General features: G+C 35.9%; 1 protein-coding gene across 3 annotated transcripts in view; it reads left to right on the top strand.

The window, feature by feature from the left end:
- The window catches only part of MTBP (MDM2 binding protein), a 75,674-nt gene that overhangs the window by 18,133 nt on the left and 33,718 nt on the right, over positions 1-23,823 (top strand). For 2 of the 3 annotated variants that reach the window (XM_059165713.1, XM_059165711.1), the window contains 3 exons: positions 3,131-3,248; positions 19,028-19,201; positions 20,727-20,834. In XM_059165713.1, the coding sequence (XP_059021696.1) occupies positions 3,131-3,248; positions 19,028-19,201; positions 20,727-20,834 (400 nt within the window). The remainder of the gene's footprint in view (positions 1-3,130; positions 3,249-19,027; positions 19,202-20,726; positions 20,835-23,823) is intronic. The other variant, XM_059165712.1, reaches the window with a different exon arrangement.

Raw genomic sequence — 23,823 nt, 5'->3', positions numbered from 1 at the left:
ACTGAGTCACCCAAGCACCCCAGTTTACTGTGTTTCTATGAAAACAGTTTTTAATGTACAGAATATTCATGGGCAGTATTTACTTAACATTATCTTACTGCTTTAACAACAAATAAACTATTTTGAACAATTCTGTAGGGAAGAAAATGATTATTATAGTTTCCCCATGGCATTATAGTCAAATACTGGGTTATAATTCCCTTAGAAAATTGATACAGTAAAAGAAATACAATTTGGGCCTTAAGATGCTTGACTATAGATAATTTAAAATTTTGACTTTCTTGGTTAAGCGTCTGAGTCTTGATTTTGGCTCAGGTCATGATCTCAGGGTCATGTGATCAAGCCACATGATGGGTTCCATGCTGGGTGTGGAGCCTGCTTAATATTTTCTTCCCCCTCTCTGTTTCCCTCTCCACCCTTGCATGTTCTCTCTCTCTGTCTCAAATAAATAAATCTTAAAGTTTTGACTTTTAGCCTCTTTTTCCATAAAATTAAGTTTTGAATAGTGTGCCTAAGTGTTTATTTGATGAAGTATAATATTAGCCTGTATTTTCATCCTCTAAAGAATGTGAATTTTTAAAAATTTATATTTTCTTATTCTTCCAACATGTATCCTATTATGTGCTAGACACTGTGCTACTAGATACAGGGGATCCAGTGATGGATTGCACAAATGAAGACTATCCTCACAGAACTTACATGTTGTGGGGGGAAAGAGAAAATCATAAGAACTATGAAGAGGGGAGCCTGGGTAGCTCAGTCAGTTAGGCAGGTGACTCTTGGCTTTAGCTCAGGTCATGATCTCAGGGTCGTGAGATCCAGCCCACTGTGGGGGTCTGCACCACGAGTGGAGCCTGCTTACGATTCTCTCTCCCTCTCCCCCACCCCTCACACTCCCCACCCTGCAACAAAGGAACTATGAAGAAAACAAGCAGACTGCATGCAGTAGAGTGATCAGGTGGACTTACTTTAAGCAGATTAATAAGATCATATATCTCTATAAAAATATGCACATAGAAATCTTGCAGAGTTGTATAGTTAAAAAAAAAAAGAAAAAGAAAAAGAAAAAAAAGCACAAAGAATTTTAATAAAAATCTGTTCCTATTTTAACCCAATTAACTAAATAGTTCTCCGTGTAACCTCATCTAGTTCACCTAATGGGGGGGCTCTCCACTCTAGGAAATGAGAATATCATTGATCATTAATCATTTCACCTATGTTTTCAAATAGGGAAGTAGAAGAGTATGGTAGATTAGAAAGTCTCAAGTAAGAATGAATGTACTTTAGAAAACAGATTTAAATCCTAGTTCTACCATTCACTGGCTTATAGCTTTTTAAATTGTGAATTATAAGTAATAATCCCTGTTTTACCTGTTGCGAAAGTTACAGTGAAAACCAAATTGGAGTATGTTTTATAAACTGTCAAGTATGTTATAAATGATGGTTGATAACTGATTTTAGTGTCTTTGAAGTTTATCTAGCCCAAATGATAGGCAGGCATATGTGAAATATTTTCCTAAAAGGTATAAAGCTCCAAGTATCCTCTAGATATTTTGAAGATAAAATACAATATTTAGGAATTACTTTTATAGGTAATTTTTCAAGTTAAAATCAGACACATGGGGCACCTGGGTGGCTCAGTGGGTTAAAGTCTCTGCCTTTGGCTCAGGTCATGATCTCAGGGTCCTGGGATGGAGCCCCACTTCGGGCTCTCTGCTCAGCAGGGAGCCTGCTTCCTCCCTCTATCTCTCTGCCTGCCTCTCTGCCTACTTGTGATCTTTGTCTGTCAAATAAATGAATAAACTCTTAAAAAAAAAAAAATCAGACAAAAACCTGTAATTTGTTTAATACAGGTATAAAATAATCCATAATGCATCTCGTTATTGAAGATAAGGAACACTAATATTAAATATATATATAATAAACATTTAATTTTCCCTTTTTTTTTTTTGCTCCTAATATACTTATTTGTATATCTAAGGACACATAAGATAACAAATAGCAGTAAAACTAATACATTAAAGTATTGACTTAGTATCATATATATGTCATGAGACTCGTTCTTCTACAAATGCTGATTAAAAGTGATTTTTCATTAGATTTGAGATCTATAAGATATCTTACTTAAATTTCCCTGGAGTTTAAAAAAATATTTATTGGGATTTGCTGATTGTTGTAGCTTATATTCTAAAATAACAGAAAAATGTAGCTTTCAGAGTGTAGTTCATTTTATTCAGTACTTAATCAAATTGAGATTTTGCCTAAATATAATATGCTGGCTTTGGGAAAACAAATATTTAATAAACATCTGTATGCCCATTCCTGGCAAGGCAAAGATGAATAACCTGAGTTTTCTCATAAATCAGTCAGAAGCTGCTGTAGGTTTTCTGGCATATGATTCATGGTTTCTTTGCATTTTATACCTTGTTAGGATTAAATCTCTGCTTTCTGGGAATAGACGTTGAAATTACCTACAGATGTATTGTAATTTTGAAACCAGAACAATAATTTATCCAGACAAAAGGTTATAAAATTATAGCTAAGTATGACAAAATCTTTTGATGATGGCTTTCCCAGGCTCTCACTGGTTTGCAGATATACAAAGAAATGTACCATAACCTGAACTTGAAGCAAAATTGTGAATAATGAGGTGCCTGGGTGGCTCAGTGGGTTACGCCTCTGCCTTCAGTTCAGGTCATGATCCCAGGGTCCTGGGATCTAGCCCTGCAAAGGGCTCTCTGCTCAGCAGGGAGCCTGCTTCCTCCGCTCTCTCTGCCTGCTTGTGATCTCCGTCTGTCAAATAAATAAATAAAATCTTTTTAAAAAATTGGTGAATAACAAGGTTTTCAGAGATCTATAACTTAATGGAAAAGAGAGCCTATGTTTGTCTACCTTTGTCTAGTTTTTTACTTTTTTTTGACAGTTTAGGTATTGTTTTTGTTTTTCCAGGGGCCTTGTGAGAGAGCATTACAAAGTATATGTTAGGTGAAATTCAAGTGAAAAATTGTCAGGTGACACTACTTAAGAATTAATCTCAGTGTGTAGTCTCTTTTAGTGATATATATTTATATATATATAATATATATTTTTATATATGTATATATTTTTTAACATATTCTGTTTTATCCAGGTTGGTGCTCTTTTTGTATTGCCATGTACTATTAGTAACGTACTTATTCCACCTCCCAGCCAGCTCAGTTCAAGAAAATGGAGAGAATATATAGCTAAAAAGCCCAAGACAATCAGTGGTAAGTAGTAAATACTTTAAGTTGTTTATGAAGTGGAGATGACATTCTTGATGAGAAAATTATATTTATTACTACTGATTAAAAAGAACCCACATCATTTTAAGATTTTTTATTATCTCAGTAACCTACTGTTAGTATCAAAAGTGTATGCTACCTTATTTAGTCAAAAAAATATCAGTAATCTAAAGGCAGAAGTTTTGATTAAGTAGATAGCTAATTATATTGAACATGGGTTTCTTAGAGACCTTTCAAGAATGAAATTGATGAAAATAAAGTGGTGAGGGATGCCTGGGTCGCTCAGTAAGTTAAGTATCTGCCTTTGGCTTAGGTCATGATCCCAGGGTCCTGGGATAGAGTCCTAAATCAGGCTCCTGCTCTGCAGGGAGTCTGCTTCTCCCTTTGCCCCTCCCCCCACCCATGATCAACCTTTCTCTTTCTCTCTTTTTCTCTCTCAAATAAACAAAATCTTTTTCTAAAAAAAGAGAAAGTGGTTGTTTTATTATATGGTCAGTACATAAAAAAGCAAACTTGTGATTACAGTTTTCTAGAGAAATTAGAAATTATTTAACAATTGCATGTTATGCAGTGTTCTATGTACGTTAGAAATATTGGCTCATTTAATTCTTATTAGTCCTATAAACTTATTTTTATATCCATTTAACAGACTAGGAAATTGGAGCTTGAAGAAGTTACAGAGCTGTTAATTGGCAGAATCTTGGTTAAAATCCTGGCTCTAACAGTTAATAACTCTCTAACTTTTCCAAGGATTTGAACCCAGGCCCTATGCTCTTAAGTACAGCACTGTATTGCCTCTAGTAATTTATTACATTCAAAATGTCATCACACAACTGAAATCTTAATTTCTGTTGTAAAATCAGATCATTTATATCCAAACTTTAGTATTTTATGAGGTAATTACAGCTCAAAACATTATTACTTGCCCAAAGTCATATAACTAAAGAGTGTTGCTTCATACTTTGCTTATATGTAAGTGTTGTTTTTATTGGACAATAATTTGTTTGAATTATTATTGAGCTTGTAGAAAGTTTTCATCACCCATGAGTTAGTTTTCATCACCCATGATATGACGGGACTAAGAACTAAAATTAAAACATGTCCACCTGCGTTGTTCTAGAAGAAATCTCTAGAAATAGTCCAGAGCCATAGAATTCTGAGGAATACACATTTAAAATCAGCAGCTTACACAGTATTATATAGGTAAGATACTGAAATCCATTTTAGCAAATGTTGAATTTGAAATGGAGATAATATCTATGTGGAAATTTAAATTCAGAGTTTGAAATTAGGTCCAGTATCCCCAGAGGGTGGTCAGGGCTAGAGATTTAGATTTTGAGTTTACCAGCTATTTTATCTGTTTTATAACAAAGCAGCGTAAGACTAAGTGGCTTCAAAGAACAAATGTTTTTATTTGCTCACAGTTTTGCAATTTGACCCAGGTTCAGCTGGGCGGTTCTTCCATTCTCACCAGTGGTCGCTGATGTGGCTGCACTGAACTTGTGGATTGTTCAGAAGAGCTGGGTTTAGCTGGCATGCAGAGACAACTGTCTTTCTCCAGGAAGTCTCAGAGCCTTTTCCCTTGCCCCATGGTTTCTTCATGTGATCTCTAGCAGGTTAGCTGGAATTTTTACATGGTGTCTTAAGACTCCAAAACATACAAAAATCAAGCTGCCAGGACTTTTAATGCTTAGTCTCAGAACTGGCCCAGTGTCACTTCTGCTGTATTCTCTTATTTAGAGCTACTCACAAGAATGGCCCAGATTCAAAGGGAAGGTGACTAGACAAGGGTGTGAATACTAAGAAGCCACCAATGTAAAAGCCTGCCATGACTGTCGTTAGGTAATAGTTGAAGCCTTAGGAGTGGTTGGACAAAACCATACAGACAGCATGGCTAGAAAAGAGAACCATGGCTAGGATCTTCAGAAATACCTGAATTTAAGGTAAAAGTGGAAGAAAAGTTAGGAAATGATTTAATAAATAGTGGTTTGAAGACCCTAGATAGCTATAGTCATTAACATCAACATCAAAATACCATTTATTGCATGATACAGTGTGGGAAATAAAGGGGAGTCAAACTGGGTCCTTACACTTGAGGAAGTAGTTGCACAGCCCTTTTGTTTGTGAAATTTATAGTCAAGTGATGAAAGCACTTTGATAAATCATTATGAATCTGTTTAGTGGACACTGTGAAGGTGAAGTGGAGGGTGTTTCCAGAATGTATGACCTAACATAGTCTCAGGAATTCAGAACAGCTTCCTGGAGGAACAGATATTGTTAATATAGTTTGTTGCATTGTGCTAGTACATAAAGAGATGCAGCTTTGACTGTTCTCAACTCCTCCCAGGGAATAGATGTATATGAGATGATTTTGGCAGATGCTAAAACAAAATCAGAAATAGATTTGCTAGGTGGCAGCAGAGCCAATTTCACTTATTTTACATGAAATCATAGGATAATATTTATCCATTTCTCAATATTACACATGTTTAAGGCTTGAATTGAATATTAGTATCTCCTAACTAAACTAAATATAATATGTCCTAAACTAATAGGAATATTAAGATCTCCTAACTAAACTAAATATACTGTCCAGTATATTCTGGAGAGCCCATTATTTATTTTGCCTTTGTAACTTTTTCTAACATAATTTATTGATCTAAAATTTATTCTTAAGTGGGTTGTTGTTTTTTTTTTTTCATGATTTTTATTGCAACTTTAAGAAACTACCTTAGTGTGTGGCTTGATTTGATTTCTTTAAATTATCACCTCTTGAAATTTGGAGTTTAATATTGGTAACTTCTGAATAATAAGACATGCATCACATGATAATCTTCAAAGGCAAGTTGTTGATTACTGATTAGGCTTTATCATTAAGTGCTGATTAAGCTGACACTTTACAGTATTTTTTTTAATCTTAGAAGTAGAAACAATCAAATTGTACAGTTGATTATTAAGTTCTTTTCTACCCATAGCCCTTTCTGTAGGGGAAATTCTTTATTTATCTCATTGACAGAACTCCTTTTGTTAAAGAGGAGCCAAGTTTTAGTGAGGATAAAGTTTTAATAGCTCTCACTTAGGAAAACCTCGTATCGCATTCATTGTGCCACTACCAGTAGCCTCTTACTATTCCAAATAAGATATCAGCTTTCAGATCAGACTCTTAAATCAACATTGTTTCCTGTAACTTACTGCATTGTGTCCAGCTGTGCTGTCCTGTTGGCCCTGCATGTCCCCTGTCCTCCAACCTAAACTTTAAAATGTTTCCTTCAGCTCTTGTCTCATTTTAGTCCTTCATGACCTTGTTACTCATTCATTCATTCCTCCAGTCAGTCATACCTTTCCTTCATTTTTTTCTTTTGAGATTGAGTAGATACTGTGTATCAGGCATGATACAATAATATGGAGATTAATAATGAGCAAGATAGACGTGGCTCATCATTTCCTGGAATGTGAACTGTAATAGAAAATAGATATTAAGAAGTCATTAAAAGTCTGAATTATAACGTTGTATTCAGTAGCAACCAACTATAAATCCACAAGAGATAGTATCTTGAAAAAAGTGAGATGTGGAAAGGCTATTATGCTAACATTTGTGGTAAAAAATTGAGGGGGTGTGTAAGCACTCATTCATATTTATTTATATAAATACTATTTTGCATTAATTATTCAGTTTTTCAACAGATATTTTTATCAGGTGTCTGCAGTACAGCAGGCACCGTTACACATGTTGGATGAGCAGTAAATGGGACACAGTCCATGCGCTTAGGAAGCTTACATGACAGTGGAGGTATTGGGTTTAGATTTTAGATTTTTTCAGAAACCCATATGTTTATGTCTTTCAGTTTTGATAGGCCTTTACTCAGACATTTTCTCATTCAGGACCTAATTTGCCATCCCATCTAAAATTGCAAATAGACTCTTCTCTTTACATTATATCCATTTCCCCAGCTTTATTTTTTCTCTTTAGTACTTATCACTATCTAATATACTAAGTGTCTTTTTCTCTCACTCAAAGTGAGAAGAGACAAGATGGAATTTTTAAATTTTTATTCATTTCTTTCTTTTCAGTGCCTGGAACAGTACCAGATACTTAGTAGGTACTCCAAAATAGTTGTTAAGTAAAACATGAAATATATATTTCCAGGTAGTAATAACTGTTGTCTGAAAAAGTAAAAAGATTTTGAATGGATCCCATCCATGCATTGTGAATCAAAATTTGTGCCCCAATTTTTATCAGTTCCTTAGGTTTAACAAATCATCTCTGATGAAATAAAATACGTACATAGTTTGAAACATATGGTATTGCTTATTTGTATATCAAAAATTGTCAAGTATCAGCAATTTCAGATGACTTGACCTAAAATGAAAAACAATGTGCCATTTGAATTATGCCTAAATTAAGCATAGCCAAAGAATGATTTTTTTTTAATCTTTTTTTATTTTCAGCATAACAGTGTTCATTGTTTTTGTACCACACCCAGTGCTCCATGCAATCCGTGCCCTCTCTAATACCCACCACCTGGTACCCTGACCTCCCACCCCACCCCCGCCCCTTCAAACCCCTCAGATTGTTTTTCAGAGTCCATAGTCTCTCATGGTTCACCTCCCCTTCCAATTTCCCCCAACTCCCTTCTCCTCTCTATCTCCCCATGTCCTCCATGCTATTTGTTATGCTCCACAAATAAGTGAAACCATATGATAATTGACTCTCATGATTTTTAACAGTGATTTTCAGTGAGATACTCGGAAAGTATTATGATACTAGGAAAAATGCAAAAGAACTATGTGAACAAAGGCAACTGAGCTAAACCCAATTACTCTGAAGAAAGACTTCTATATTTAAAACGTGTACTGAACAGCCAGTTGTATAATGAAAAGTGCCTGGCTTACCATATGTTCACAGAGAAGTTTTACAGAATTGTCAAAAATTTAGATGTTGCTCTTTGCCTAACTGTGCATTACAAATGAATAAGCTAAAGTATAGAGAAATCAACAAACTTCTCTAATATCACAGGGTGAAGTCAGAATTTTCACCCAAGTCTCAATGCATCTGCAAACCATCCATGATGGTTACAATCTTAAGTCCTGTTGTTGCCTCATTTTGTTTAAATTGGAATTCTTTTGAAAGGAAATATATTTTTATTTATTTATTTTTTTAAAGATTTTATTTATTTACTTGAGAGAGAGACAGTGAGAGAGAGCATGAACGAGGAGGTCAGAGAGAGACCATGGAGCAGGGAGTCCGATGCAGGACTCGATCCCGGGACTCCAGGATCATGACCTGAGCCGAAGGCATTCATCCAACCAACTGAGCCACCCAGGCATCCCAGAAAGGAAATATATTTTTAAAGGGTTTTATTTATTTATTCGACAGAGAGAGATTACAAGTGGGCAGAGAGGCAGGCAGAGAGAGAGGGGGAAGCAGGCTCCTCACTGAGCCACCCAGGTGCCTATGAAAGGAAATATTTTAAAGGCACTCTTGAAAAAAGTTACTGTTTTGTTGACTGACAACTCTCCTAATAAAAATATTTTTAAAGAGACTAGATTAGTAAGGACTAATGAAATGTTTTGAATTGATGAGGCATGTACCTTTATTCTCAAATCAGGGTGATAACAATGTTTCAAAATACTGAGCTGAAACTAGTAAGGTTAAAATGACACTGTGTAACTGATCTATAAATTCCACCTTGAGAAAAGGTAAAGGACTCAGGTAAAGATTTTGAAAGAGACTTCAGTGGCCAAGACAAAGTAATCTTTTAATCAGCAAATATTTATAGTTTGCCTGCTGGGTTCAGGGCATTCTTCTAGGTGGTAGGAATTCAGTAATGAACACTATCAACCAACTTTACTGTACTGACTTTTATTGAACACACCATTCAGCAGCGTCCTCGTTCTCTTCAAGCACATATGAAACGTTCTTGAGAATAGACTGTATATATCGTAGGCCATTAAATGAGGCTAATAAATTTAAAAGTGTGTTCTTCAGTTACAGTTGAATTAAATTAGAAAAGACAACTATCATATGATCTCCCTGATATGAGGAAGTGGAGATGCAACATGGGGGGTTAAGGGGGCAGGAGAAGAATAAATAAAACAAGATGGGATTGGGAGGGAGAAAAACCACAAGTGACTCTTAATCTCACAAAACAAACTGAGGGTTGCTGGGGGAAGGGGGTTGGGAGAAGGGGGTGGGATTATGGACATTGGGGAAGGTATGTGCTATGGTGAGTGCTGTGAAGTGTGTAAACCTGGCGATTCACAGACCTGTACCCCTGGGGATAAAAATATATTATATGTTTATAAAAAAAATTAAAAATTAAAAAAAAAAGAAATCAGCAACACAAATGTGAGGAATACTTTAACTATTGGAAATTAAATTAAATTAAATAACACACTCCTAAATAACCCATAGGACAAAGAAGAGAAACCAAAGGGGAAATTAGAAAATGTTTTTAATTGAAAATAAAACCAGGGCACATGGATGTGTAAGTGGGTTAAGCCTTTCTTCGGCTCAGGTCATGATCTCAGGGTCCTGAGATCTAGCCCTGTATCTGGCCTTCTGCTCAGCAGGGAGCCTGCTTCCCCTCACCCCACCCCACACTCACCTGCCTCTCTGCCTACTTGTGATCTCTATCAAATAAATAAATAAAGTCTTTAAAAAAAAAGAAAAGAAAAGAAAACCAAAACTTGTCAAATTATGGAGAGCATCTAAGGCAGTACTAAGAGGATTGTAAATGCTTATGGAAGATACGATCTAAAATCAGTTATCCAAACATCAACCTCAAGAAGCTAGAAGACTAATTCCAAGTTTAAGTAGAAGGAAGGAATTAGACTAGAAGTTAATGAGGGCTACATCTAACAAAAGAAGTGCAATATCTATACACTGAAAACTAAAACTTAGTGAGAGCAATTAAAGAACATATAAGTAATTGGGGAAACACCATGTTTGTGATTTGGAAAACTCAGTATTATTAAGATGGTACTTCCCTCCAAATTTACCCGTATAATTTAATTCAATTTTTAGCAAAATCCCAAGAGGACTTTACATGGAAATTGACAAACTGCTGCTAAATTTATATGGAATTGTAAAGGACCTGGAATGGCCAATTTTGAAAAGGAAGAACAACTTTGGGGAACTTACAGTACTTGATTTACATCCCAAATATAAAGCCACAGTATTCAAGACAGTATGGTATTGAATTAAGAATATGCATGTGGGGCGCCTGGGTGGCTCAGTGGGTTAAGCCGCTGCCTTCGGCTCAGGTCATGATCTCAGGGTCCTGGGATCGAGTCCCGCATCGGGCTCTCTGCTCAGCAGGGAGCCTGCTTCCCTCTCTCTCTGCCTGCCTCTCCATCTACTTGTGATTTCTCTCTGTCAATAAATAAATAAAATCTTAAAAAAAAAAAAAAGAATATGCATTATTAGTGGAAAAAATAGAAGTAAAGGTGCCAGTGGGAAAAAGAGAGTCTCTTTAACACAGTGCTAGACGAACTCGATATCCGTATGTAAAACATATATATATAAGATTTTTGTATAAAAATTAACTCAAAATGGATTATATAACTAAATGTAAACACTAGAACTAGAAAATTTCTGTAAAAAAATACAGCTACCAAAAGGATCTATAAAAAGAAAAAAATCTATAAATTCACCAAAACTAAAAATGTCTACTTTTTGAAAAACACTAAGAAAAAAATTTTATTTATTTTTCAATTTTACTTTATTTTTTAAAATTTATTTATTTTAGGGAGAGCTCATGTATGCTTGAGCAGGGTTAGGGGCAGGGAGAAGGGGACAAGCAGACTCCCTGCTGAGCGTGGGACCTGATGTGGAGCTCCATCCCAGGACCCTGAGACCATGATGTGAACTAAAATCAAGAGTGAACGCTTAACCTACTGAGGCAGCCAGGAACTCCAAAAACAATTTTTAAAGGTTACTTAGAGAAAACATTTCCAGTCATGTCCAACAGTAGCCAGATACATTAAAAAAAAAAAAAATTCTTACAACTCAATAATAAGGAGACAAGCCAATTAATAAGTAGGTAAGAGACTTGAATAGATATTTCATTAAAAATATGTGAATAACTAATAAAGCATATGAAAGATGCTCAACATTATTTGTCTTTCGGGAAGTGCAAATTAAAACCACAATGTGATTCTATAATACACTTACTAGAATGGCTTTATTAAAAATAGTGACTATCAAATCTTGAGGATGTGAAGAAACTGCAAATCTCCCACATTGCTGGGGATGGTGTAAAATGGCTTCGATACTCTTGAAAACAGTGTGGCAGCTAAACTTATACTTCACTCTGCAACCCAGTATTTCCAATCCTAGGTATTTATCCAGGAGAAATGAGAACATATGTTCACATAAACACTTGCAAGAAACTGTTAATAAAAGGCGTATTTATAGTAGCTAAGAATTGGAAACTATGCAAACATCCATCAGCTGGTGAAGAGATAAACATAGTTCGTTTTGTCCAGACAGTAGAATATTGCTCGACATATTGCATGAAAAGTTTTGGGTGTACCTATATGTGTTAAGTTTATATGGAATTTCTATAAAAAGCTTAAGGACCAGAAAGCAGATCAGTGGTTGCTTGAGGCCAGGAATAGGAGGGGAGATTGACTGCAGAGAGATAATGGACATTCTCCAAAACTGGATTATAGTGATGGATGCCTAATTACACAATTTACTTAAATTAATCACATTTATACTCTGACATATGCATATGCATATGTTTGAGGGAGAAGGGAGGAAGGAGAGAGGCAGGGAGGCAAGGCAGGAAGGAAAGAAAATCAAAAAGGAAGAACATCAAACAGGGCTCTACCGGAGATCAGTTAAATACACATCTCTGGGGAGGAAACCAGACCCTCAGTAGTTTATAAAAGTACCCAAGTGTTTCAAGTGCATCCAGTATTAAGAACTTCTGCCCTAGATGTGCTCTTTTCAACCCTAGGCTAGAGAGCCACTGTTACTGAAGAGAAAGACCTTCAGATGCTCTGAGGCCAAAAAGAAAAAAAAGAATCGCTATTTTAGGCTTTTCATTCCTTGGCTAGAAAATCAGGATAGTAATACTTGCTCAGTGTATCTCACAAACTTGTTTCAGTCACAGTTAGTGATGGTAGACACTTTGTAAACTCTGCGGTAGCTTTTTGTTATTCTGTCCAACCTTAAGGATTCATCTGTGGAACAATAGAGATCATTGTTCTTCATGATAATAAGATCTTCAAATGTCTTCTGAAGTTTCTCTATTCATTGTAGCTTTCAAATTGTCTATTTTGCGGTTCCCTGGTGGTCTAGTGGCTAGGATTCGGCGCCTTCAAATTGTCTATTTTACTGTGTTGTAACTAAAGGGAAATATATACTGTTTTTGATCTGAACGTTTCTTGTTTAAAATAGTCATGGTGCAATTTATAAATTTTTCTGCAGTTTTGGAATCTTCACAGTAGGAGGTGTCATACAGCCATTCAACAATACTATCATTTCTTAAACCATTTCAAATTATCTTTAGAGTTGAGCCAGGGCATTTTCTTGGCTAGTCTCATTGAAGCTAAGTTTTATGCCTAATCGCTCAAAGCCTGGTCTGATGAATAAAGTGGAAATCAAGGAAGGCAATACATTTTTTGAAAATGCTTCGTGAATATAATTACCTCATTGTTGTCGGTTTTTTTCCCCTTCTGATTCCCCAGCTGACCCTACGGACCATTTCAAAAAGTTGAGTCTAGAATTGTTTGAACAATGATATCATTGATAGTGTGTAGCCTCCTAAAATGCCTACGTTGAAGGCTAGATTTTATTTTACCATTTAATGTTTAACTTGATTATCAAAATAATTACGTTTATTATTTTGTTGTTTCTTGAGACGTACGTATATATAAAATATTTGTCAGTAAGTCAGAAGATTTACTTAACTAGAATACTTTACTACCCTCATCATCCTGAGATATTTTTCAATATATCGATATTATTTCTTCTTTACATAAATACTATCTTACATTTTATATTGTTAAACTTTTAAAAAGAGGGGATATTACAGAATTTTAAGGACCACTGAGAAACTTACTGGTATAAAATATGACTTTATTTTTATTTTGCTAGAATTTTGATTGCTAATGAAACTAATAATGATCTATCTCTTCATTATAGTTTATATGTTATTTGTAAAATTTGATACAATTAAATGGCACTTGTATTCTGCCTCTCTCATTTTACCTGTATAGTAGATCCAAAATAGGTGTTTGTTTTCGTGAAGAGAAGGCATGCAAGCCAATCTCTTACAAGTTGATGTTATAAAAAATAACAGGAAAATATATAGGGACTCCTGGGTGCCTTAAGTTCATTAAGTGTCTCAGACTTGATTTCTGCTCTGGTCATGATCTCAGGGTCATGAGATGGAGCCCCACACTCTCAGCGGGGGAGGGTGTCTGCTTGAGGTTCTGTCTCTCCCTGTGCCCCTCGTCCTGGTGTGTGCTCTTTCTCTCTCTTTCTAAAATAAATAAATAAATCTTAAAAAAAAAAAAGAAAAGAAAAAGAAAAAGAGAACAAATGTTCTGTTGTAATCACTTACTGTTATTTCATTAGGGAGAACTATGAAATTTGAGTGACAATGCTAATTGTAAATCTATTACTCTCCGTGATATTTACATAGAAATTACTTAATAAGTCTTCAATTAACACCTGCCAAACCTGGAACATTTTTTAAATGACTTCATAGTCATTATGGTTAGGGGAGTTCTTTAAAATAAATATTTTTCTTTTGAGGAAAATAAGATTGCTGTAATTACAGGCTTCCATGATTAAGGGGTTGGGATTTAAAATAAACGTGGAAAGAATGCCATGGATTGAAGGGACACCGGTAACTTGAATTGGCTAAGTGCCAAGTTGGTAAACGAATTAAAAAGTCACTATAAGTCTTAGCAAACCTTAGTTTCAAATGCAACTGGTAACAACAGTGTTTTTCCTTCCTAAAACCTCTATTTAAATTCCTTTTTTATGATTGATGTTTAAGAACAGTATTAATATCTATTGCATAAATTTATTTTTATACTTCATGGTTGTTTGGGGGAATAAGCTTTAATCACAGTATGTTCATCTGTGCAATAAATTGTTTTCTAATAAAATTACAGTTTTCTTAGTGTACAGTTTTCATAGTGTACATACACATACACTATGTACATACAGATATGTACATAGAAACGTACATATGTATACTTATATACACATACAGACACACACACGCATATAAATTCCAAAATGCTAAGAACTTCTTTTGTGAGCAGACCTTACATTCCTAAGATTATTATAAATTAAAACAAAAAGCTATGTTAAGATACAGTTCACACACTGTACAGTTCAATCATTTAAATTATACAATTCCATGGTTTTTAGCCTAATCATAGGATGGATTGTTTAACCATCACCACAGTCAATTTTAGGACATTATCTCGTCTCCAGAAGGCGACTCCAAACCCTTGAGCGGTTCCTCCCTATACCCATTGCCTGCTCCTCCCCCCAACCTTTAGGCAATCACCCATCTACTTCCTTCTGTATAGATTTGCCTATTCTGGATATTTTATTTAAATGTAATCATACAATAAACAAGTCATCTTTAATGTTCGACTTCTCTCACACAGCATAATGTTGTATGACAACACCAATACTTCATTCTTTCTATTGCTGAATACAACTCCTCATTTGGACGTATCACTTATTATTTATTCATACATCAGTTCAAGGACACTTTAACTGTTGACCCTTTCGGGTAAATAATGCTGCTGTGAATATTTGTGTACATGTTTGTTTGTTTGTTTAAAGATTTTATTTATTTATTTGACAGAGAGAGAGATCACAGATAGGCAGAGAGGCAGGCAGAGGGAGGGGGGGAAGCAGGCTCCCTGCTGAGCAGAGAGCCCCATGTGGGGCTCCATCCCAGGACCCTGGGATCATGACCTGAGCCAAAGGCAGAGGCTTAACCCACTGAGCCACCCAGACGCCCTGTGTACATGTTTTTATGTGAACATATGCTTAAAATAATTTTGGATAAAAACCTGGGAGTGGCAATTTTGAGTCATATATTGATTATATGTTTAACTTTTTTGAGGAACGGTCAAACAGTAGCTATATCATTTTTATATTCCCAACAGTATGAAGAGTTCCACTTTTTCTGCATCTTTATCAGTACCTGTTATTGTCTGTGTTCTTTGTTACATTCATCCAAGGGAGGTGAAATGGTTCTTCTTTGTGGTTTTGATTTACATGGTCTTTTTAGCTAATAATTGGTAGTGCTTACTCAATAATTAGCATATGTCAGGCATTGATCTAAGGACTTTCCCTACAGCATCTTGTATTTAATTCTCATGTTTATCCATGTCACATAGATACTTTTTAAAATTAATAATCTTTATTTATTTAGGACAGTTTTAGATACTCCACAAAACTGAGTAGAAAGTACAGAGTGTTTCCGTATAGCCGACGTCCTCACACACAGGCAGCCTCCCCTATTACCGACATTCAACCCTAATGGTACACTTGTTAAACCTGATAAGCTTTCACTGACATATCATTATTACCCCAAGTCCATAGCAGGCTGACTTTTTGTTCTCTTGATGGTGTACTTTTAAGCCCAAAAGATTTAATTTTGGTGAAATTCAGTTTTCTCTCTCTTTTTTCTTTCCTTCACTGTGCTTTGGATCTCTTCTTTAACAAACCATTGCCTGCTCCCAAGGTCAGGAAGATTTATGCCCTTGTTTTATTGTAAGGTCTTTACAGTGTAACTCCTAAATTTATGTCTTTGATCCATTTTGAATTATATGTGAGATAGGTGGGTAAGGGTTCAACTTCATTCTTTTGCATATTGGTCGTTCGGTTGTTCCAAGACCATGTGTTGAAAAGACTATTCCTTCTCCCATCATATTTTCTTGGTGCCTTTGTTGAAAATCATGACTGTTTACTTTTGGATTCTCAGTTCTGTTATCCTGTATGTTGTTAACACCAGCGCCTCAGTGCCTTGGTTACAGTAGCTTTATAGTAAGTTTTCAAACAGGGAAGTATGAATCCTCTAAGCTCCTTTGCTCGACAGACACTCAAATTCTTGACATTTCCCTCTCACGGTAATTTTTTATTTTAAATTAATATTAATTTTTCAATTATTATGATTATATAATCACTCTTCACAGTTGAGCCATGTAATATATCTTATTTTCCTTTCCTGTACAGTATTCCGTTTCAGCTAGATTCAGTGAATCTTTTTTTTTTTTTTTTAAGATTATTTATTTATTTATTTGAGAGAGAGACAGTAAGAGAGAGCATGAGCGAGGAGAAGGTCAGAGGGAGAAGCAGACTTCCTATGGAGCCAGGAGCCTGATGTGGGACTCAGTCCCGGGACTCCGGGATCATGACCTGAGCCGAAGGCAGTCGTCCAACCAACTGAACCACCCAGGCGTCCCTGAATCTTTTTTTTTTTTTTTTTATCTAGCCACAAAGCCTTCCCCCAGTGGCGAAACTCCTTTCAGTACCTTCAGGCACATTAGGTATTCTATCAATCATGGATATGTAAGAAATCTCTTCCAGCTCTTTGTGACCTGTCTAATCCAGAATGGTTTCTCTAGCTTTGTTCTATAGCTTTGGATTTAAAAGACTATTTTTTCATCGTCATGGAAGTTTCTTTTGCCCTTTCTTTGTTGGTGCCTTTAATCTAATTGTCCTTATTTTGGTGGAGCAGATTTGTTAAAATCTTCCTGAAATTTTGAAGGTATTGCCCCGTTGTCTTCTAGCTTTTAGCACTGTTTAGAATTCTAGTGCTCTTCTCATTCTTATATTCTCTAAAGAAAACCCATATTTTCTCTGGAATTTTGTAGAATCTTCTCCTTATTCTTAGTCTTCTGAATTTTCATGATGATGCACCTTGGTGGGTCTATTTTTATTCTTGTATTGGGCTCTCAGCATGCCTGGAAGCTTGCCTTTTAATGGAGGAAAGTGTTCTTATAGCTGTTTTGTTGGAAATTTCCTTCCTTCTGTTTATGTTCTCACTTCTGTTAGTGCTCTGTAGCTGTTCCTCTTGATTTGTGTGTCTTTCTTTATCTTCTTTTTTATTTTCCATTTCTTCGTATTTTTACTTTACATTTTGTACATTCACTTAACTTTTTCTTCTACCCGTTTTCTTAATTTTAATTTCCATGAGCTCTTTCTTATTAATGTTCTTATAGTCTCCTGTTCTTGTTTAATGTATGCAGAATCTTCTCTGAGGAGTGTAGTGATCCGACTGGTTGGTTGGTTGGTTTTGTGTGTGTGATTTCTTTTTACTGTGTATTCTTTATTTCCTTGCAAGTCACTTTTTTTCCATGTTGACATCTAGTTCTCATACTAGCAACCTTCCTTGAGATCTTGTAACATTTGTCTGCCTACTCACATTTAAGGGATAGTACCAGAAAGCTAATGGGAAGATTTGGGTGCATGAGTGTAGCTTGTTGACTCTGATCTTTGTTTTAGGGTGAACTCACCTTAGCTGACTCCAATGTTGGGATTCTTCAGTCATTATTCTAGGACTGACCACATTTCCAAGAAAGCTCAATTCTGTTATCTAGCTTGCATAATTCCAGAAGTTATATGGGTGAAGAAGAGTACAGGGTCTCAATACTCAATATACAAGTACATGCTTAATCCACTGAGAATTAACTCTAACCCTGCTCTCTGTCCACTATCTCTCAGGCCAGAGACACCTTGTTTTACTTTCAGCAGTGAATAAACCACTTGTTTTCTGGACTAGGAAAAGGACAATCATGTGCCTCAATAGAATAAGGACTGGCCAGGAGGCCAAGCTGCTCAGACACTTCAACCTGTTTTCCTGTTTCACCTTCATGTTGCTTCCAGTGCCTTCTGGGACCATCAACCCAGAGTCTTGTCAGGGGTTGTAATATAAATTATGTTGCTTCTAAGCCTTCTCCACTGTTTTTCTCAGCTTCCTTAGCAGTCTGTACCAATTACTCATTTGCTTTCCTGCTTTCAAAATTAGTTTCTGTTGTCTCTTCTGTCAGATATTAGTCCTTGTAGATTTATGCTATTTTAAAAATCTCTTTATTCTCATTTTGTGGAATTTCAAGAGATAGTGAAAATGAATGCTTATGTCCAATTTACCATCTTCAACAAAAAAGGGACTCTACTTCTATTTTTAATCTCAAAGGCTTCACAGTTTTTCTTTGACCTTCGCTATAACCCTCACTTGATTTGTTTTTAAAATACACAAGAAGCTGTCTTAAGTGACCTTCATGTAACTGGCACACCAGATTAATGAATGCTCTCCATTCCCTCTGTAAAATACATTATGGATGGCCGCTGCAGGGACCAAAGAGCTACCCTGGAGTGCGTCTGTATACTTCTTCTCCATCAGTGGAATTGTGTGTGTGCTCACAGGGTCAGTTTATTCTCTTTTAAAGAGATAGAAGTTGAAAAGAGTAGTTGATATGTTATGAGTGTGGTCATGTAAGAAAGATATCATGGAACTCTAGTGGGCAACATCAAAAGTTAATGAACAAGGACACATCATTTTAAGGTAAAATGTGTACATCTTATATCATTTTGTTAAGATTGTCTGCTTTCTGTTTTCTGAGTTAAATGAACAAGTGCTACTTAAAATGGTTGCTTAACAGCTTGTTTTTAAATAACAGAAAGTCATTATGCCCTATGGGTCAAATGACTGATTCTGCCCTGTTGTATGCTGAATTTTCACATACTTAACAAGATCATTGTTTTTGCTTAGTTCCAGATGTTGAAGTGAAGGGAGAGTGTTCTAGCTATTATCTCCTGCTACAAGGTAATGACAACAGAAAATGTAAAGCCACATTGATTCACTCGGCCAACCAGATCAATGGCTCGTTTGCACTGAGTTTAATTCATGGAAAGATGAAAGCAAGGACAGTAGAAGCCAAACTGAGTAAGTGTTAATTTTAGGTGGAAAATATTTCTATATTTGTTAGTATATGCAGTTAACTTCTGTGGTTTTTAATGCTTTTATTTTTCCCAAACTCCATTTCACTTTCAATTTACCTTTTATTTCGAACATATTACAGCATGTACAAACAGTTTAGAGTACAGATAATTCATCCATTTTTCATTATACTTAGTATAATTTAGTAGGTCAGCTTTTGATTCCAAAAAGGAAATGTTTAGTATTTTGCACTTATTTATTTTTAAAGATTTTATTTTTTTACTTCAGAGAGAGAGCTCACGTGTGGAAGCATGAGGGGGTGGGGCAGAGGGAAAAGCAGACTCTCCACTGAGCAGGGAGCCTGACAAAGAGCTGAATCCCAGGACTCTGGGATCATGACCTGAGCTGAAGGCAGATACTTAACTGAGCCACCCAGGCACCCTGTTTGTATTTCCACTTTATTTTTTTAAGATTTTATTTATTTATTTGTCAGAGGAGAGATAGCACAGTCAAGTAGAGTGGCAGCAGAGGCAGAGGGAGAAGCAGGCTCCCCACCGAGCAAGGAGCCCGATGTGGGACTCGATGCCAGGATGCTGGGATCATGGCCTGAGCTGAAGGCAGCCGCGTAACTGACTGGACCACCCAGGCATCCCTGTATTTTCCACTTTAAACATATAATATTTTTCTATAATTTAGCTCTCATTTTACTTACTTCCTCTCAAGTATCTTGTTCCATTTTATTGCCCTTTTTTTTTCTCTCCAAGTTCCAAGTTTTTCTTATCCATCAGTGTATGCCAAACCACTCCAAAGTTAGCTTAAAAAATGACTATTTATTATTATTTTTCATAGTCCTTTGGGTTGACTGGGCTCAGCTGGATGGTTCTATTTTGAAGTCCCCATACATGTGCAGCCACTTAAAAAGCTAGGGCTCTATTCTCCTGCAGACTTAATGGAGGTTGTGTAAGAATGCTTCTTCACCTACCTGTTTGGCTCCTGGTCTATTTTCTCACAGACAGCTTGGGCTTCCTTACAACACTATAGTCTTGGGATAGTCTGATTTCTTACCTGGTTGCTATCTTCTCTTAGAGCATTGTTCTAAGAAGCCTCCAGGTTTTTTGACCTAGTCTGAACTCATTCACTGTCACCTTTACTGGAGTACCTTATTGCTTTCATAGAGCTAGCCTGGGTTCGTTGTGGAAGGACACAATGGGTGACTAGTAAGTGTGGTTGATTAGGGAGGGTCCATACTCCCTGCTTTGTATAGGAGTTTCGGTAGCTGAAGCCATAAAAGAAAATGTGATGGAGGAAATTCTACTCTGTTACCTAAATTCCTTCAGTTGAAGAGGGAGATCAGAGTTTAAAATGCAAAATAATTTAGTATGCTTAATTTCTTCATCTTAATTATTATTTTGAGATGAGCAAGAGAGATGAGTAACTGACTTTTATTTTTTAAAATTATGTAATAACACATTTTCTGGGAACTGAATATTATTGTCATAGAACATCCTTAACACTTTTCTCTATTTCTCAGGCTTTCCTTTTGACTTCTTGTCACTTCCACATTTTTCTGGTGAACAACTTATACAGAGAGAGAAACAGTTAGCTAATGTTCAAGCTTTGGCTTTGAAAGAATGTCTGAGTAAGTAATGATTTGTACATTTCATTTTACTGTAAGAATGTTGACCTGTTCAGAAATAATGCATTGTTACTGTCATTCTTTTCTTACTTTGTCTTTTAGGTATAATCCTCATTTTTAGAACTATTCTTGATAGAGGTGATGCAGAGTAGAAAAGGTCTGCAACATTTTTTCATCAGATGCAGAATCTTCCTATTTATTCATACATTGCTAATAACATTTATAAGAGTGTATTTCTTAAAGACTTATTTATTTAGGGAGAGAAAGAAAGAACAAGGGGAGGGACAGAAGGAGAGAGAGAGAAAGTCTCAGGCGGACTCCTTACTGGGTACGGAGCCTGGCGCCGAGCTCGATCTCATGACCCTGAGATCACAATGTGAGCTGAAATCAAGTGTCAGACCCTCAACTGACTACACCACTTAAGCACCCCATAAAAATATTTCTTTAGGAAAATTTTGTATTCCATCTTTTTAACTGTGTACTGGAAAAGGTAGCTATGGTTTTAAAATTCTGATTAATATAGAATTTTTGTAAAATTTCTCATTTTATATTTTTGTTATCAGGAGGATAAAGACTAAAAATACAAGGAAATACAACTATAGAGAAATTAATGTGCTAACTTAAGCATTGATTCTTAGACTTTAACCATGACTATTAATAATAACAAATATCACATATGTGCAGAGTGAAATTAACATTATGGGTTTTTCCTTATTCAGGAAATTAACACTTTTTCCAAGGGTCATAGTTTAAGTTTTACAGCTATTATTAAATGTTTAGTTCGTATCAGTCTTAACAATCTTCAATAAATAATCATTCATTAGTACCTAATATGAACTTATTTTAAGATAACTGATAGGGAATTTTTAAGAAATTGAGTCAAATTGTGAGGCCTCTTTAGTAGCGTATAGAAAAGCGTGATATTAGAATTAAGTAGATACATTATAAAATAAAAGCTATCATCGTTTTTGTAAAAGCATTTTAAAAATATCTGGAATTCAGTAGCCTATTTTATTCAGTGGAAAATAATTTTAGAATACTTGGTCTCAATTGTTCTTTATATTAACCTACTTTTTCAGTTGCACAAATCAGTGTAATTGTGTAGTCTTGAACTCCTCCAACCATTGATTTTTTTTGTTTTAGTGATACTAGCTCAAGGAAAATATAGTTGGAAAGGCAAATCAGTTTCAGTAAAAAATAGTACATGTTAAAACCAAGAAAAAGGAAACATACTGAAATAGTACTTTTGTGGCTGGAAAACCCTAATTTCAAATATCAGCCTGCAGTGTTACTCATCTCTTGACTTCGCTCTGTCCCTGCCAGAGTCAGCAGGCCCTGCTCCATTGCCTTAAGCCTGCTGCAGCTTTGTAACTCCGTTCCCTCACCGTCTCCTCTGTCCGTCACCTCTCTCCCTTAGCCTCCCAACCAGAAAACCTGCCAGAGTGGAAGAATAGGCTGCTCTGGAAGCTGACTCGTTTCTCCTTTGGGTAGGAAGGGTTAACCTTCCTGTGGCAGGCCTGACTGACAGCTCTACCCAAGCACTAAGTAAAGGCTCCACGTGTAGGAGCAGGAGCAGCTGAGCCGTAGGTATTGCGGCTGTTAAGGGTGCCACAGCTCCGCGCCGGGAGCCTGGTGCAGAGGCAGGTGGGGGTCTGAAGTTGAGGGAAGGCTTGCAGCTAGTTGCTGCTGGAGAAACCAGCTCTGGGCCTATCCACGAAATGACCAGTTTGCAATCCAAGGCATGTAATCTTGATGAAAATTAGTAACCCAGCTAATCAGTTTATGATGGAAGTACTTGCTGAACCAAGCTCTGCTCTACCCAGAGAGTTAATACTGGATTAAAAATGTGGGGTAAGGTTGCATCTGTTAAGAATTCCTGTATCTTAAAAGACAAGAAAATGACAGCAAAACAAAGTTTCTTATGTAAGCATGTCTGACTGTATTTCAGTGATCTTCAGAGAAGTGAAATATAAATGTAAAAGTGCTGAAAATGGTATAGTTAATTAACTTACACATGGTGAAAACTACTCTACTAGGAAGAGCTTTCTTTGGAAAAAAATAAACAATTCAGAATCAATACAAAGATGATGGCCTTTGATATAAAATAAGAAGTTGTTCAAGAAGATTTTTTTTTCCCCAAAATTATCAACAAGTTAAGGAGTAGACTTACTATCTCTCCACTATTTCTCTGACCAGTATTGAATCAGAAAGAGCAACTGGAAAAGTTTGCATGAAAATGTACATACATTACTGAGACACTTTGTTGCTTAAAATAACACAAACATCAAAGTTTCTGTTCTGATTTAATTTTTTAGAATAATTACTTCCAGTAGTTTTATTTTATTTCTTAAGATTATATTTAATAACATCATATTAGAATGATATTTATAATTTTATAAGTTTTTCTACTTGATTTTTTGGTAGTTTACAATTTTTTTATATTTGGAAATAACTGTCTTGTTTCACTGATTTTTAAAGAAAAAGTTTAAGAATGCTAGACAGTTTTTAAATTAAAGACCATTCAGCATGATGCCAGACAAATACCAAAGCAACAACAGTGTTGTCATTTTGCTCCAGTATTCCGGTCACACCTCTGAATTCCCCACAACTTTTTTAAATACATAGAACCTGGGGTGCCTGGATGGCTCAGTGGGTTAAGCCTCTGCCTTCGGCTCAGGTCATGATCCCAGGGTCCTGGGATCGAGCCCTGCATCAGGCTCTCTGCTCAGCAGGGAGCCTGCTTCCTCTCTCTCTGCCTGCCTCTCTGCCTACTTGTGATCTCTCAAATAAATAAATAAAATTTAAAAAAAAAACTTTAAAAAATAAAATAAATTCATAGAACCTAGTACAAACCTGATTGACCATCAGCCTCCTGTACTTTTGGATATTCCACTGTCTTTTTCTTTACTAAATCCTAAGTAATTGCTAGCTTTTTTAGGAATAACATTCTTTTGCTGATCCATTTTTAAGACTTTAGTCCAATGTTTTTCTC

This window comes from Mustela lutreola, chromosome 3 (assembly GCF_030435805.1).
Source record: "Mustela lutreola isolate mMusLut2 chromosome 3, mMusLut2.pri, whole genome shotgun sequence".
Taxonomy (NCBI): Eukaryota; Metazoa; Chordata; class Mammalia; order Carnivora; family Mustelidae; genus Mustela; species Mustela lutreola.
Note: the sequence above shows the minus strand (reverse complement) of the source record. Positions and strands in the feature narration are given on the sequence as shown.